Source organism: Tetrao urogallus (genome assembly GCF_951394365.1).
Source record: "Tetrao urogallus genome assembly, chromosome: 3".
In the NCBI taxonomy this organism is placed as follows: domain Eukaryota; kingdom Metazoa; phylum Chordata; class Aves; order Galliformes; family Phasianidae; genus Tetrao; species Tetrao urogallus.
Genome location: NC_136815.1, coordinates 15,615,632 through 15,634,332, shown reverse-complemented (window position 1 = coordinate 15,634,332; position 18,701 = coordinate 15,615,632). Strand labels below are relative to the sequence as shown.

The window sequence follows — 18,701 nt, the reverse complement described above, 5'->3', positions numbered from 1 at the left end:
AATGTTTTTCTTACATTATCTGCCCATGCATTCTTTCAAAAAATGGAAGAAATCATTCAATCATTAGAAGTTGTCTCATAGAAGAAATTATTCTTGTTTCTTGTAATGATATTTTCGTCCAAAACCTTTCATTCCTTGAGTGCAATATTCAGTTCAAAATCTATCTTCCTCTAAAAAGAATTTGATAATTGAATTTTGCACTGCGGGAGAATCAAGTGTCACTTCCCTCCAAAGATGCAGTAGATGAGGTACATACAATTCACATTCAAAAAGGGCATCCAGATACTAGGAGGTACTTATTAGCACTAAGGCAAAATGACATACAGGTAACTTTACAACTACGCTCTTCAGATTTATTTCTCTCTAAGGAGAAGATGGTCGTAGGCCTTTCACCTACAGTGAAAGGTTGAGGGAACTAGTCTTTAGTATGACAAAGAGAAAGCTAATTAGCAGATAATAAAAGGCCATAATTACCTGAAGAATATTTACAAAGATGAATAATCCAAACTTATCCTATTGTGGCAGAAAATACATAATGGTAGGTTTAGGAGATTCAAGTTTTACATTTCAAGAATCTTCATAACTTCATACAAGGAAGGCATGCAAAAAATGTACAGATTACCCATTGCTGGAAGTTCTCAGGACTGGCTAAACAAAGCCACAGCTGAGCTGGTTTAGTCTTAACGTTAGAAAGGAGGTTGGAGTAGATGAGCTCTTAAGGACCCATATAATTAAAAATTATCTGATTAACTCAAGATGTTTATTAGTTTGTAACTGTCTTAAAACTCTCACATATACAAGATACTGTTCTTAGATTAAAAGAAAAAAAAAAGAGTGCTTGACCTGTGTCTCTCAACAACTTTATCTGAAAGTTTATATTTGTAAGAGGACAAAAATAACTGACAGTAAAAAAAAGGATATATTTCTCATTAGAATTATAAATAAATAAATAAATAAATAAGAAATCTATATTAATTTAAGAAAATACTTCAATCTCACATCTATTTTATGAAGTCTCCTTCTTCACCAAAGTTGGAAATCCTCTATGGAGAACACAATATAAACTCAGTAAAGAAAATCTCTAATGCAGTAATTTAAATTATTATTGAAAATGAATCAATTATGCAAGGAATCAAACTTCAAGCTGTAGCAGGAAATGATTCATGGTTTTGAATTTACATGTATGTTACATTGAATTTTACATGTAAATTTTGTACTGGATATTTGGGATAGATTAATTAAAAGGATACTATGTAGTTTGAACTTTTGTACTGAATGTAATAGTTCTGAATTCCTATATTGTAGTTCTATTCCAATTCTGTGGAATCAATAGAAAATTCATGTGTACATTTCAGTATACAAAAAGGTAATCTACATGTTTTACATGATTTTCTGTCGTATTACCCTACACTTTCCAAACCTCAAGCACCTTTCTGCCCAAAGAGAAAAAAAAAACAACATCCCAGAAACAGAAACATCATCTCTTGAAGTTTGTTGAAATCAAAAAACGGATATTATGATACATTTTAATAATAACATACATGAATAATCAGTATTACAGTGAACATATAATTTTCTCCATCTGATGTAAAAGAAACTGAGGCTATACACAAGATTTCACAGCCACATAGTGAATCAAATTTTCTTGAACTAATAACTTTCTACACATCACTGATCAGTAATTATCATCTACAGATATAATCTAACAGTCTGTTTGAGTCACAGTAAGAAAGCTCAGCTAAGCTGCAGCACATGTCCAAGGTCAAAAGTATGTATATAAATATTTACTGTAGATCAGCTGATACAGTATTTGGAAATATGACAACAAGATGTTAGGATTCCAAGATATAATATCACACAATCTAAATATTTTAAAGTTCTGGTAAACAGATAGCAGTTACTCCTTAGTATGTGCTGAAAAAACCAAGGTGAAGACTGAATTTCAACTGCAGATGAAACTGATGCCTCCCAAAACCCTGGGGACCATTCAGAATTCTATTACAGCAGTTCTTCGGTTTTCAGCTTTTCCCACAAAGTTTACATCTATCAGAAGCAGTTGCTTGACACAGGAAACAGCTGGCCACTAGCAAATGAAACATGCTATTCCATTTTAAGCTAGCCTTGCATCTCACTGAATGAAAAAAAACATCTCTCTGAGTTTTGCTAAAGCTTCAGGATGTTTGTAGTTTCAAGGTCTAGATATTCACCTTGAATGTATGCAGAGAAGAGCATGCGATTCAGAGAAGCTTTACAAAAAATTAAGAGTAAAACTGATTGTTAATGTGGCTACACTTCAAAGTCATTCTTCCAAAGAAAAGAACTGTAATGTAACTTACAACGTTCAATAAAAGCAGAAATTAGTGTTGTTTATATTGTAATTCAGGTAATCAGTATCATAATTGGTTGCTTAGAATGTTAGACTAAGATACTGATAGCTAGTTTTCACTCTGCTTCATATGTCTTAAATGACAGCAGTTAAATCATTTAGCGAAAACTCTTAAAAACACTTAGATACTCAAAGAAATACGCCACAGCATCCAGTGGCACTTAAACAAAAATGTCTATAACCTAATTAATATGAGATTAAATTTGTTTGTTTGGTTTTATCATCTGACATACATAACTGTGGGGATGTGCTGGTAAGTACATTATAATGATGACCAAATGGCTCTGCACAGTCAGATCTTACTCAATAGAACGTGTAGGCTGCATTTCAGCAAAAGCTTGTGTGTTCCCTCATGTATGCCTGCTCACAGATTAATTTTTTGTTTGTATTAATCTTTTGACATAAAACACTAAAGAAACTAAGTGGACCCCAACAAGAACTGCCTTGAATATAAACTTTGTATACTTCTCTGCCTCAATAGAATCTGTATTTTTAAGATCACATTAGCGTCTTGGTGGCTGTCTTAACAGTTTTCTGCTCTGTCAGGATTCAAATTTGATCTGAATCTCATTTCTGAACACTTAATTGGACTACATAAAAGACGTGGAAGATTAGGGATAGGTTCAGTCATTAATTTAATGAAGACAGAACCTTAAGATATTGTGAAAGAAATATATTTGTTTTGTAATAATATACTGCCCAACTGCGATTCAGTTTGGCTATGTTTATTCCACTTCAAACAAAGAAAAAAGGCTTCCAAAGCCTAACAATTTAAAAAAAAAAAACAACAACCAAACAACCAAATAAACAAAATAACAACACAACCACCAAGACCAAGAGAAAACTAATTATCATATTAAAACTTTTTTTATATCTTCCATATTAGTACTGACAATGGGAAAAATGTTTCTTTTACTAAATAACAGGTAACAGTTATACAGGTAATAACATACATTCTGGGCTGTTTCTGACAACTGCAGCCAGAGGAGACAGATTATTAAGGAGATGCTTAGCTAGATTGTATTTGTTCTCAGACTAGTCTAACCAGATAGTTCTTATATTTGAAGAAATTGAACTACAGAAATTCAAATTTCCAGAGAAAAAGATTTAGTTTCAGGACATATGAAATGTAAAATTGAGGTGACAGTGAAGACATTGAGGAGCTTATGCTTTCAGAAGATATTATTGCTCTGCAATCTAACTTGTTAGAAAGAATCATAAATTCTGCCTTCAAAGTTAACAGTATTTTTGACTGTTCCTGGAATCTCCATTAAATAGAAAGATAAACAATTCAGTATTAGTTTGATTTTTTTAAATATTTTCTAACTTCTTTCTAAAAAGATTGGATTCATAGTAATGTCATAAAGTGATCAAATTAGGGATTAATTATACCAATATTTTTTTGTATGATCTTTGGTTTAAGGAAAGAAATATCTTCTCTGTCAGTAAATATTCCTGCCCTCCAGTACTACAAGAACACAATTATTATATCTTCCAATTATTTCATTTTGAAAACAGCACTTTTTTTTTAACTATTTTAATGTCACAAAATGGATCAAATTCAGTTTACAATTCTACTTTTTTTTTTTAACTTCCAGTTTATATTGCATGTATAAGCTAATTTATGTCTTGTATATGCATCTGAAATACCCTAGGGTTTTGTTATTCTTCTTGTTTTCTATTATGGTGAGAAAGGATTTATCCTTCTGTTATACATGTAAGCATTAAGTAGCGCATTCACTGAAGTTCATAGAAAAGCCTACCTTCCTTCACCGATACTGTGGGGACAGTTTCAAAAAAAAAAAAAAAAATCACTGATTTATATAATTTGATATCAGAAAAAATAATCCTTCAGAAAATGTTTTGTTATTTTAGTATATATTGCATGTTATATACATAGTATTTTATTTACACATAATTTCAATGCTTTCTCCTTGTACCTGAGCTCCCCTAAGTTGGCCTAGCCTTCCTACCAGGTGCTCAATCACTGTTTCAAGCCATGACTTAGTATTTCGTCTACACCTTTAGAATAGAGATTATCATTTTGTCATCATCTTTCCTTCCAAGTGCTGCCCTCACAAAAGTTTAATTAGAGTAACCATGCAGGTAAGTCTTTTGCATTCACAAAACTAGAAAGGACTTCCAGATTCAATGTTTAAGTCTTATCAAAATGTATCTGTGATGTCAAAATATGAAGTACTGATCTAAGTAATGATTCTAGAAAGCATAACAATTAAGAAATACAATTCATTTATTTTTATTTCTCTGAAAATATTGAGAAATCATTTCTTTGTCAGGTAATGTCAGAAATGACATTCCAGGTAAAATTACTTACAACGCTTTTTTTTTTTTTTTTTTCCCTCAGAAGCAGGGAAAAAGAGACCATAATAACTAACTAAGAGATGATAATAACTAACTGCCAGCTAACACATTTACTTAGGATGTCACTGTCAATCTTATATTCAGATTGATTGCAGGGAGAAAAGTCACAACAAACTAAACAAAAAAAAAAAAATGTACAAGAAGTTACGTGAAAGAATGAAATAATATGATTTTGTCAAACTTTTGCATTTTTCCCATACTAATTTAAGACTCACTATCTTCAGTTGTTATGAAGTGTGCTGTATAATACAGAACATAACTATATGTAATGATAACAATTAATTTAAAAGTTATAAATTTGCTTCCTGCCTATTTCCTTTCCTCTTTCCTCACTTAGGTGTTTTGATAGGATTTGTAAAAATGATGAAAATGTTGAATTAGCATATAGCATATAGCAAGAACATAGCATAAGATTCATTCTCTCAGTACAGTCCAAAATTTGGATATGTATCAAATATATAACACACATCCTTCATTCATTTTATTATCTGATAAAATTAATATTCCACAATCAAATCAAAACAAAACCTAATCAAATAGCAGACAACCAAAAAACTCTAGTAAAGATTAAAGGAAATCCAGACACATTTTTTGTGTCTATTCACTCATAAATTCACTACTGTTACTGACAGTAGGAGTCATATACATTCACTGAGAAAAAAACCATAGAATGTATTTTGAATGACTAATGAATATTGAATGAATATCACTGGCAAGATATGACTCTTTGATTCTTTGGAATCATTTTAGAAATGTTTTATAAAGCCAGCAAAGAATGAAATTTAAATAATTTGCTAGAAACAAAATACAGTTTCATGGCACAATTCCCTTTTTTTTTTTACTTCCCTTTTTCATTTTTTATATAGTAGTATTCACAACTGTTTTGGTATGAATCAATTTTTTTAAAAAAAGTTAGTCTGCATAAGGAGTATTGAAATAACATGAGGACTGCTACGAAAATAGACCTACATATATCAAATCAAAATATGCTGTAAAAAACCACAGTATTCTCCATTAGATTATAAAGAATATTTCTAAAATAATATCTGAAACATCATTTGTGAGTCTTCATTGTGTTTTGTTTTGTTTTACAGATCAGAGATGTACATTCTCTGATACACAGATGTGTACAAGTACAGAACATATTTCATCTCTGCATATAAACCAAAGTTTATATTGCCATATGTAATTTTATAGAGTTGTATTTCAGTTTTTACTAAGAGCAGTGATAAGTTTTGAAAAGATACATTTTTCAAGTAATTTTCAGCAAGTTCAGTAATAGAGAAATTATACAAAGATAGATAGGTTTTATATTTTACCTAAAGTCTGAGCCTATCCGTTTTCCATTTTCTGGTTCTCCAGGATCTGGACACAGATTGGATGCCTGCTTAATACCTCCCTCATTTACTGCAAAACAAAACAAAACAAACAAACAAACAAACAAAATAATACTGTTTTTAGGAAACAGAGTTTTAAGCAATTAACAAACATGTAAAAGCGTATTACCTATGGTTTTGGTCATTTGAAACATATTTTCTATAGAATACAATCATCCACATAATTTCTAGTTTCAATACATAATACCTCTCTCTATAATAAATAATACATGTATTTCTGCATAGTAAGAAAAAAACTGTAACCCTTCTATTATTTGTACTCTTCTGCTAATTTGTTTGCTTGCATTATTACTAAACCTACATGGAAATATTTATGGTTATTTTTTTACAAAAATTTATATTTCAAGGAGCATTCATCAAGGTTGCTATATTTTATTCTGAACATAATCTAATACATTTCATCTCTGCTAACATTTGACTTTTTCTCTTTGAATTGCAATAAAACATTCATGTTGAGAGAATTGTCCTATATCTCCAATATATAGTGGTCTGAGGATAAGCTCAAAATGCCGGTTCGACTGGCATACTTCTATCTTATAATAAAATAAAATCAATCTTCAGAGATAAAATTTCTGTGAATCTTTCAGTCAGTATGTTTTTCCAAAACTTTGTAAGCAGCAACTTAGCCTTTGGCTTATTTCCCTTTTTTTTTTTTTTTTTTTTTAACTTGTCCCCTTAATTGCTTTGTTACCTCTGAGGAAATGAAAATGTTGCAGTGGGTTGGAAAATATGTCAAGTTACTACTCTTCTCTAGTGAGAAAAACTGCCAAACTCAGTCTTTGCCAGGACTGGAACCAGACCACTGCCCCAACAGATTTATCAAACTGGTTCTAATAGCAAACAAATGCAACCCCTTCATAGCTACACTCAGGGCATTTTGGATTAGGAGGGCACTTCCTCAGAGAGCATCCATCTTAGAGGGTTTCCTCCCCCGGTATTTTAGGTGCGATAAAAGGACGTTCTCTACAGAAAACCAAGTTACTACCACTGTTGGAATAAATGTATTTCTGACAATTACAATGCCATAAACTGCATTCCACAGACAGTTAGGAAGAAATTAATAGACAAGCAGTGAACTGTCTTTGAAATACCTGGATATATTTACAGATCCAAAGTCTATATCAAGACCTGAGAAATTCAGAATCATCCTAAGCGGTCACTATAATTGAAGAAAACCTTAAAAGCTTAGGTAGAGATGATTCACTCGGCCATTTTCCACAATTCAGGAAGGTAAATGAATTATGCTTGACAACCAATAGGGAAAAAGATGCCTTCTTAGTTTTGTGACTGTCAGTTAAATTCCCTGACACTAAATGTATATAAAATATATAGCTGTAAACTCATTCATGATGCTGGACAATAATACCAAGGAAGTTTTTTAAAATGTCATTTTTTTTGACAGCATCGTATCACACAAATTCTTTACTGTGAACAAAATAAACATAAAATATCGTTATATCATTTTTCATGTTTTAATATTTCAAGTAATCATTTTACTTTTGTATGCTACATTTGCCCTTCACAGGTAATAGTGAATATTCTTGTGGGGTTTGTTTGGTTTGGTTTGGTTTTTTGCTGTAAAATCCAACTCTCTCTCTCTCTCTCTCTTTCTCACTGCAAAGATCAATAGCAAAAGATCTATTATATTCTGCAATTTCTGCAAAAAATGGTAACTTGAAAAATCATGGTGGTCTTTGACATCTTTTGTATAAAGTTTCTTTCTTGAAAATACACTTTGAAACCGATTTGTAATTATAAATGATAAACTAAAGGGTTATGTTAAAGAAAATCATTAAAATAACAACAGTAACAAAATCAGTATAGGAAGGCCAGGGAAGATGTGGACCAGAAGGAAACTAGAGACCTGGCCATGAAGGATACAGATAAATCTGAGGTACTCAGTGACATCAGTCTTCACCAGGAAGGGCTCTAACCATGCCATCCAAGTTGCAGAAAGCAAATGTAAGAACTGGGAGAAGAAGATCAGGTTCAAGATCATCTAAAGAACCTGAAGGTCCACAAGTCTGTGGGATAAGATCCACACACAGGTTCTGAGGAAACTGGCGGTATAAGTTACCAGACTGCTATCCATCATATTCGGAAGGTCATGGCAGTCTGGTGAAGCTCCCACTCACTGGAAAAAAAGAAACATATCCTCCATTTCCAAGAGAAAAAAAGAAGATCCAGGGAACTACAGGCAAGTCAGTCTCACTTCTGTGCCTAGCAAAATCAGGAGGTGATTGGACGTAACCAACACAGCTTCACCAAGAGCAAATCCTGCCTGACAAAGTTGGTATCCTTTTATGATGGACTTATAGCGTCAGTGGATAAAGAAAGACCAACTGACATGTACCATCTGGACTTGTGCAAAGCTTTTGACACTGTCCTGCATGACATCCTAGTCACCAAATTGGAGAAAGATGAATCTGATGGATAGATCACTCACTGGATAAGGAACTGGCTGCACTTAGGGATTGCTGCTAGGACAAGTGCTATTTAACATTTCTGTAGGTGACGTGAACAGTGGGATTGAGTGCACCCTCAGCAAGTTTGCAGGTGACACCAAGCTGAATAGTGCAATTGACATGCTAGAGGGAGGGGATGCCATCCAGATGGACCTGGACAGGCTTGAGAGATGGGCCCATGCCAAACTCATGAAGTTCAACAAGGCCAAGTGGAAGTCCTGCACATGGGTAGGGGCAATCCTAAGTACAAATGCAGGTTGGGCAGAGAATGGCTTGAGAGCAACAAGGATTTGAGCGTGTCAGATGACGAAAGACTCAACATGAGCATGCAGTGTGTTCTTGCATCCCAGAAGGCCAACTGCATCCTGTGTTGCATCAAAAGAAGCATGATCAGCAGGTGGAGGGACGTGGTTCTGCTCCTCTGCTCTGTTCTCATGTTCTGCGTCTAGTTCTGGGCACCCCGAAATTAGAAGGACATGGAGCTGTTGGAGCAGGTTCAGAGGAGGGTCACAGAGATAATCAGAAGGCTGGACCACCTGTTGTACAAGGAAGGCTGAGCTGGAGCTCTTCAGCCTAGAGAAGTTCCCTGGGGAACTTACAGTAGCCTTCCAAGCACTTAAAGGGGGCCTACAGGAAAGCTGGGGAGAGACAGCACATAGCGACAGGATGAGGGAAAATTTTTAAACTGGAAGAGAGTAGATTTAGAATAGATATTAGGAAGAAAGTCTTTCATGTGTTGGTGGTGAGATGCTGAAAAAGGTTTCCAAGAGAGATTTTGAATCCCCACTCTGGAGGCATTCAAGTTCAGACTGAACAGGGCTTTAAGAAACCCGGTCTAGCAGGAGGTGTCCCTGCCTATAACAGGAAGGTTGGAACTAAATGATCTTAAAGGTTTCTTCCAACCCAAACCATTCTATTATTCTTTGATTCTATATATGACAGCAATACTTCAGAACTGAAATTTGTGTATATGTCATAAAATTGATTTGTCCTCCAGCTTTGGTCCCAAGTAAGTAAAACGTTTAAGTCCAGATAAATCCATTCTATTTTCTATTAGTTACTTTTCCAAAAATATATGTACAAACACTCAGTATTTGTATATTCAAGTTAATGCTTCCAGATAATCTTTATTTTTCAGTCTTGTGAAATTTATCTCTCACACAGTTCTCCAGGTATCTATCTATCTATCCATCTAATATTTGCATGCAATTACATTCCCTTTGATAGTAGGTAGTAAAGGGGTTTCCTGTCATGAGTTAAAGGTAGGAAAGCATTCGTTCATGATCTGATCATCAAACTGAGAATAAAAAACCTCGAAGTCTTAATCTAGATAGAAATGCATCCCTGTATGACTTATATTTACTTAGTTGTTTCATCTCAGCTCTTGCAAAATGAAATTGATGCCTACTTTTATTCAGAGTATACCACTGTATCAACTATTACCATTCTAGCTTTACTACATGCAAAACAACTTTGTTGATGCCATCCTTCTGTTCTTACAGAGTAAACCTGATAAGTTAAGGCATTTCAACAATGCATGTGCATAAATGTTTGCAGGATTGGGGCCTATCTTTGTGAAATAATTTCTCAATAAGGAGGATGACATTATATTAGTTACTTGTCACATTCCAAAAAAAGTATAATAGGGAAAGACCCATATGAGATGATAATTTCTAAACACTGTGATAATACAAGACGTAATGGTAGGTATTAATTTAACTGTATTTTATTTCTATTAACATCTGAATGACAGTCATCCTTCATGTTTACAAAAGACCCTACATGTTACTGTAATGCAGAGATTCAGCTGAGGTCACATTGGAAATTTTATCTAACTCTGTAGCTAAATACCTTAAATACTTTCTCTTAAATTTCACATCCTACCACAGTGACTATCTAACCATGTACTTAATTACATTTCAAAATCTGAGTTACCTCTTTTATAACCAGAATAAAACTCACTAAAAATACAAAACAATAATGTTTTTGTCTTATTAGTGATTCGTATAGGTAATTTACTCCTATATAAATCAAGACAAATAAATCAAGATAGAGACATTTTCAGCATTACATAAATTATAATAATATCTTAAATGATATAAAGATTATTTTTAAATAATATGGATATCTTTCAAGACTAATTTTATAACGATGACTTTAAATATCATGAGTGTCTGATACTTTACCATAAATGAGTATCCTTATTAATGTTTATATAATAAAATATTCAATGATTTGCACGAAACAATTGTATAGAACAACAATCTGTTTTATCAACCATTGTACTACTTTTCTAATTCGTAACTATGAAAGCAGAGATGAATTGTCAGGCAGAGACCTCAGTGATGTACCTTACTTAGGAATAAACACTACTGTGTTTATTTTGCAGTTATATATTTTTGCATATTCACTGTACTTTGCAGTCACTCAATTTATATAAAAAGAACACTTATTTTCAGAGATATTGAGACATTATTTTCAAATAAAGCAAAATTATTTTGAGAACTATTTAGATGATGAAGGTTACAGAAAAGTTGAATGTGGCAATACGCTACATAATAAAAACTAAACAGCAGTATATTTTACTTTATTTCTCTTATTTAGCAAAAGTTAAAGGGTCTTGCTGCTTGAAGACACCTTTTTAATAAAACAACGTGTTTATCATATTGACAGTTTAAAACTGAGAAATACATTTAAAAAAATATTCCAATATGCCCTGCTAACTCCTGAACACTGAATCCACCTGTGACAACTTTAAAAAAAAGTAGTACAAACATTTCTAACCTAAGAACCTGAAGAGTGTGTCCTTCCACTCCTGTGAAGAATAACAATGTAGTATAAACAGATATATGCTAAGCATGTTCAAATTAATCAATAGTAAGTATTCAAAAAGTGGTTCTAGACCAAAAAAGATCTCTATAAAAATGGCACCTTTTTCTCTGAAAAATATATTTTCTTTAATATATTTGTATATAAAATCACTGCTTAATTTATGTTAAAAGTTTTCTGACTCCTCCTCATGTGTTAATTAGAACTCAGTCCTGTACGATGATGAAAACTTTCAGGTTCTACTTTTGTCTAATTAATGCTGAAGGCACAAAGGATATCCTGAATTTTGAAACTTTCAGTTAGTTAATCTGTTCAAAATGTCAAAGTTAATGAAGAAGAAGTGATTTCAGGAAGGGAACTCATATGCATCACTTGAAAAAAATACACAAGTGCATGTTTGTAAATAAAGATAGATTTCAGTACTTATAGCATTTTTCTACTCATACAAATTTTTGATTAAATAACATGATCTTCTCTTCCTGGGTTTCAGTTGACACCTGGGAGGCTGAATATTGATTTATTTGTAAATATTTCAATTTTAATGTGACATTGGTAAAGAAAAAAGTCATTCTACAATGCCAGATTTATAGAAGGTCTGCCTTTAGAGTAGAACCATATTTAAAAATTCACCATGCAGACTGAGAAACAGATTTAAGTTAGTTATATACATATAAATACATAAACAATTTCATAAACACACAAACAACACAGCACAAACTTCACTCTTGCACTTGAAAAAAGTAACAAAAAAAGGAGTACACTCACAGATAGAAAACTTGTTGCTGTTGTCTTTCCCTGGAAACAATTTAAATCCTCTAGATTTAAAATCTATGGCCTTTTTCACTAATTAAAAAACAAAAACAAAACAAACAAAAAAAAAAAGAAAAAAACAAACAAAAAAACATGTATCAGGAAATAGAGTCTAAAATATTTCATTTCATTAGACAAAATGTATAATGGAACTGTATATAAACTAGAGTACCATCTACCTAGCAAGTTCGTATTTTGTTCCTTTTTTTGGGAAGCAATGTACTAGAATGAGTATTGAGACCAAATTTTTCATCAGACAAATGAAGGAAGTAAGATTTGTAACTATTTGTCTCTCCTGCATAACTGAGAGTAAAATGATGACCAAAGTGTTTACTTCCATGCACCATAAATAGTATAAAACACTATCACAGATTTATGGAACCTGGAAAATAAAAACAATAATAGATAATGCTCTTTATAAACTGTTGAATTTTAACTAGTATTTTCACTACATTAATAAAGACTAGTGATTATCCCCTTGTATAAAAAAAAATAAATTAAAAAATAAAATAAATAAAATTACAGAATACTATCATGCCTAAGAAATTGTTTTTTTTTTTCATGGAGGCACATTTTAGTTCAATTATGCTTTCCAGTAATGCATAATTTAACATGAAAAAAAAAAAAAGTGTCATCCACAACATCTTATTGAATACACACTGGAATCCAAAATCTACCCTTAAGTTTGAATTTCATTACTGTCCAAGCAATACAGGACATATATTACGTTCTGCCTATATTCTGAAAAATGTTAGTAGCAGTATAAATAACAATGTATTTTCTGTCAACATATTTTGGCTTTTTTTACACATTTCAAAATATACATTAAAAATTAGTATTAAATTTGGTAAAAAGACAAAGTTGAGGAAATAACTAAGGAAGTCATTGTTACAGTCCACAAAAGTCATTTTAAAATCAGCATGTTGGAATATATTGTCAAGATTTATAGATACTCAGATTAACTCTCCATGTTGAAATGGCTCCACTACTTTTAAAAATCTACCCTCTCTATGACTGAAGCTTCATGATGGAAGAATCATGTTTATTCAGGAAACATATAGATTTTAGTATCTGTATTATGATCTTTCTGCCATAGAAAACTGAAATCTTCTACTCAGAGAAGAAACATCACATTGTTAAATTAAGCATACTGGGCAAAGTTATTGTTTTAACTAAATACAGTATGCTGTTCTACTGTTGATTCTGCAGCTGACTTTTCCTTGCATGAAAATCCTTATTTGCAAAGTTTTGTGGAAGGAAGTTTTATCTCACCTTGCCTCCAATCCCAATGTTAAACTATATGAACAACAAAAGCCTTTATTTTGGACTGTCTTTTTGATAAAGGCAGTTAATCAAGGCAAAACACATGGCCTTAGTGATTTGTAATCATTACCATGCACAAGAGCATAAGAAAAGTCAGGAAAACATGCTACGCAGACAATTTATAGGACAACTGAGAAATTAGAAGAGGTACTCTTACACTTCTGATAGAAGAGACTGTACTTTCTTCTAAGTACCTACATTTTATTTACAGCTTTTAATTTATTTATTTTTTTTAAGGCTTCTATCTCAATACATGAAATGATCATCATCATAATAATGTATAAACATTTGCCATTGATTCTGGGAAGTACATTATGTGCAGGAGTGCAATGTATCTGTTGCCACAAAATACTATGAAAATTTTTATTTCAAATAATTGAAGCTCATATAACAATGATGTAGTTAGAAGAAGTCATGGACACGACAAATGTATGTTCATACAGTATTTCAGCACAAATGTACTGAAATAAAAGCAATGCTCTCACATCATTGTGTGAGATTTCTAGTATGCTGTATGTACATAAATGTTAATCTAGATGTAGAGCTGTAAGTTACTTTAGGCTTACTCAGAGCATCAACATAAAATAATTCGGAATTGATCAGAAGACAGAAACTTAGGTATTCTTGCAACACCTAAGTAAAACGGGAGTAGATCTGAATGCATGATCTTAGTTGCTGGTATGGGTTTCAATTAATACAATGTGTCCTTTATTTTCATAAATCATCATATCAACATAACAAAGAAAGAAGATGGTGTTTTTCTTCTTTTCATCTTCAAGCACCTATATAATATATCCTCAGTTTACATACATGAGAAAGAGAGATCACATCTACGGTGGAACTGTGAAACAACTGTGAATTTCAAGTTTAAATGCCACACCTTGTGTCATAGAAATCCCAAACATCAATACAGACTGGGGGATAAAGGGATAGAGAGCAATCACACCAAGATGGACTTGGAAGTAGAACTGGATGAAAAACATTGGCAAGGTACTCTTGCAGCCCAGAAACCCAACCACATCATGGACCACATGAAAAAAGTGTGATAAGATGTGATTGTCCCCTTTGCTCTGCCCTTTTGGGACTCCATTTGGAGTATTGCTTCCAGCTCTAGGGCCTCAAACATAATAAGGAAATGGATCTATTGGAATGAGTCCATAGGTAGATCATAAGGATGATCAGAGAGCTGAAGCAGGTGTTCTGCAAAGACAGGCTGAGAGTTGATCAGTCTGGAGAAGTAAGGGCTTATGGGAGATCTCATTATAGCATCTTGGTACTTAATGCTGTCCTACAGGAAAAGTAGTGAGGGACTCTTTGTCAGGGTATATAACAATAAAACAAAGGGTAATGGATTTAACTAAGAAAGGCTAGATTTAGATAGGAAATTGAGAAGAAATTCCTTATTATTAAAGTGGGAAGGCACAGGAATACTCTGCCCAGATAAGTTGTGGATAATTCATTCCTAGAAATGTTAAAGGCCAGGTCAGAGGTGTCCCTGCCATCACAGGGGACTGAAACTAGATGGCTCTTAAGGTCCTTTCCAACCCAAACCATTCAATCTTTCTTAAAGCTATTTGCGTCACTTTGCCACAGCTGTTAAATACGAGGAAAGCAAGAAACTCAAGATCTCTGATTTTTCTTTACATTCACAGAGTTGTAAGAAACTTTTAACTATGTTTTGTATGCTAGCTTATTGAAGAGTACTTTAAGATTATAGAGTGAAGAAGCAGATATAGACATGCCTAGTTGCTAAAGAGTGTGTTAGGCTCAGTGTATATATACATACATACAAAAATAGCTCCCCTTCCAAAAACAAACAAATAAACAAAAACAACAAAGCTGAAACCACAGTAAGTCTACTTTTTAATACTTTCAAAACTAGGTATTATTTTTCAAATACCAGTGTGGACACCAGGGAAGAAAATGTAAACTGTTTAAAAACAATTTTAGTATGCGTGTGACAATAAGCACAGTGGAGTTCATTTTTTGTAGGGTTCAAAGGGTAGATTCATGCTTCACATCTAAGCTATATCACAGGGAGAAACAGACAATTTAGGAGCTCTATTTATTTGGCCTTGGATACCTATTTTCTCATGAGATGAGTTTAAACTTTTATACCCTCTTTTCTCTCCAGGTAATTCACACGTGATAATGCTGCAAACAGCTAAACATGTTCAGACTAATCTATTCTCATATTTCTTAACAGCCAAGACACAGGACAAATAGATGACTCTAAACAAACAAGATACCCCTGAGATGGCATACTGGCGCAGATGGAAAGAAGAGATAAGATCCTCCAGTGCTTTAGAGAATACTAGAGCACAAATTAAAACAGATGTGAAAACAAAGTTTTATTTATGCCCTGACCTTCAATCTACTTCAGAATCAATTTCAAAATAACAGTGAAAAGCTAGATCAAAGAAATCAAGCTGTTCAGAGACCAAAATTAATAAGTTATTAAGTCTATTATATCTGCATTAGAATTAACCCATAGTATCTCAGTTTAATTACATAACTGTAAAGACTGTCAAATCTATTTCAAACCTGTAAAGAGCTATCTGGTATATCCATATCTCCCTTGCTATATGTAGAAAGTTCATAATGTTATTTAATACTACTTTAAATAGCTGTGGCTTGTAGTTTTATTTTGATTTTGTTGTCTTAATTCTTAAATTTAAATATAATTAAATATATGTATTTGTGTTTATTTAGCTTGAGCAGAATTGGTGGTGCACATCTACCATAAAGTCTTTGACAGTCATAAAAGTAATTTTCATCATGTGATCTGATGAGTGTATACAGTACCATCAGATCTACTTGATATTGATTCAGAAATTATTTTTAAAAATTCTGAAAATCTGGAAACTATTCAGGTATCCACCTTGGAGCATACATTCACCACACTTGTGGTTTTTTTCCCCACAAACGGCTTTGATACACAAGAGAAGATTATATAGACTACACAATTATTTCTAAAGCTGGAAATATATTCTGCAAATATAGAAGATGGATCTAAATGGTTTATTGAAGAAAGAAGAGTACAAATAATTATGAAAATAAGTAAATCCATGCATGAAGTTTGCACATGAGATTTAGATAACGGAATAGACTCATGTACATGCTAGACAATTTATATAAAAACTGAAATAAGTTCAGAATAATTTAGTTTTAGTCTTTATTTAAAATAGTTTCCCATATAAGTTACTGAAATTTCAAGCACTTCTAAGCAAAGCTTTATTACACTGGCTCACAAAATCAGAGGCTGATATTGGTTGTACGGTAGTAGGGTTTGAACCTTCTCACTAATATCCATTACATTTTTTTGACACGCAACAGATGGCAGCAGAGGGGCAGTCTGACAATATGACATCTGACATTTAAGTGCAGTGAAGAAAAGGTGCGGAATATAATTCCTTCAGTGGAAAATACTGCACACATTGACATTCATTGACGCTTGCTGAAATTTCTGGAAACCAGTGGATATTATCAGAGTGAGGCAGATAGGTAATACATTTCAGTAATCGTGACAAGTCACGTCTGCTGGTAAAGATTTTTACAAGAATGGTATGTAGGCTCTTGACCATTGCTAGTGAAAATGCACTGCTGATAATTATGATGAAAAAGTTTTTCATAGGTGAGAATTTGATCTATCAGAGAGTGTTATTGTGATCTTTGTATCTATTGTAATTTCACGGAAATAAATAGGAGGCATTAATTTCAGATTGACTTACGTATGTTCCTATATAGTGTTTCATGAAATATGCAATATCTGGAAAATATTCTGGATGCCTACCTGTGCGACCTGGTGTAGGGAACCTGCTTTGGCAGGGGGGTTGGACTCGATGATCTCTGGAGGTCCCTTCCAACCCCTACAATTCTGTGATTCTGTGATTCTGTGATCTCTGGAAACAAAGGCAAGTTGTGTGCCCCCTCACAAACACTCTATTCTGTTTCTCACTTTCCACTTTCATTTAAATGCATCTGCAGTTGCCTGAGCATGCTACAGAAAAGTTTTTGACACTACATTGTCTCAAGAATTTTTTTTTCCCCTCTGAATTTACATGATAAAAATTCTTCCCACATTTCTGTTACTTAGAAAATAAAAATCATGATCACTTTTTCCACTTTGCACTGGGCCCAAATATTAGGGAACACAAGCTGACATTAAAGGTAGTTGTAGGTTCAGAATTGTATAATCTACAACAATAAGAATATTCTCTGGATTTATTTTATCCAAGAAATGAGTTATTTACTGCTTTCTAATGGGACAAAAGGCAGTTTGGAATACAGTTTAGAGCAGAGTGGTGCAAACCAGTAAATCACTCATTGTTCAAGAACTTCAAAATCTGATTATGGCAGATTTTCTTTGCAGCAGTTACTATTTCTAATGACATTCTCTGGTCTTCTCAGTGCTTAGTTTCAAATATGGCAAATAAACTGCATATCATACTTCCAGGCATGTCTAATTCAATATACCTACTCCAGAATTAGGTCTATATGCACAACAGATCTCCAGATTTTTCAATGAACATAGTGATATACTTCAGTGAAACTTGTAATAGGCATATTATTATAACCTAACATATGCATTTCACATTTATATTAACATTTCATGTATTTTGATTTTACTTTAATGTAAAACACTTCAATTTCAATTGTGCAAATTCTTAGTTTATTCTTAATGTACAGATGAAAACCTACGAAAATTTTCAGAAAACAATACTGTGCATGATGTAAGCCATGTATAATTTAATATGCACTTAAAATTTTCTCTTTGGGTTCTTATGTCCATTAAAAGTACACTGAAAAAAAATACATGGAAAAGGAAAAAAAAAAAAAACAAAAAACACCCTATTCTTCTGTTGGCTGAAAAATATAATCAGTGTACAGCTGCTGGAACTGTAAAGTTATCGCAAAATTTATGTAGGAACTCACCCAGTTTTGTTTTCATCACAAATTATAAAAATGGTAAGTATTTCAGTTCCAACTAATTAAAAAAAAAATAAAAAAAAAAATTAAAGTAATGTAGTGATTATTTGAACGATGTAAAATGAAGTAGAACATGTACTGATATAAAAAAAAGTCTACTAACACAGATTACAGGTATAT

At 32.8% G+C, this 18,701-nt stretch overlaps 1 protein-coding gene across 3 annotated transcripts in view; it reads right to left on the bottom strand.

Annotated features, from left to right (window-relative positions):
- CSMD3 (CUB and Sushi multiple domains 3) overlaps positions 1–18,701 on the bottom strand; it is a gene marked incomplete at both ends in the record, with an annotated part of 527,537 nt that overhangs the window by 290,765 nt on the left and 218,071 nt on the right. For 2 of the 3 annotated variants that reach the window (XM_079533061.1, XM_079533062.1), the window contains 2 exons: positions 6,088–6,175; positions 12,225–12,302. In XM_079533061.1, the coding sequence (XP_079389187.1) occupies positions 6,088–6,175; positions 12,225–12,302 (166 nt within the window). The remainder of the gene's footprint in view (positions 1–6,087; positions 6,176–12,224; positions 12,303–18,701) is intronic. The other variant, XM_079533063.1, reaches the window with a different exon arrangement.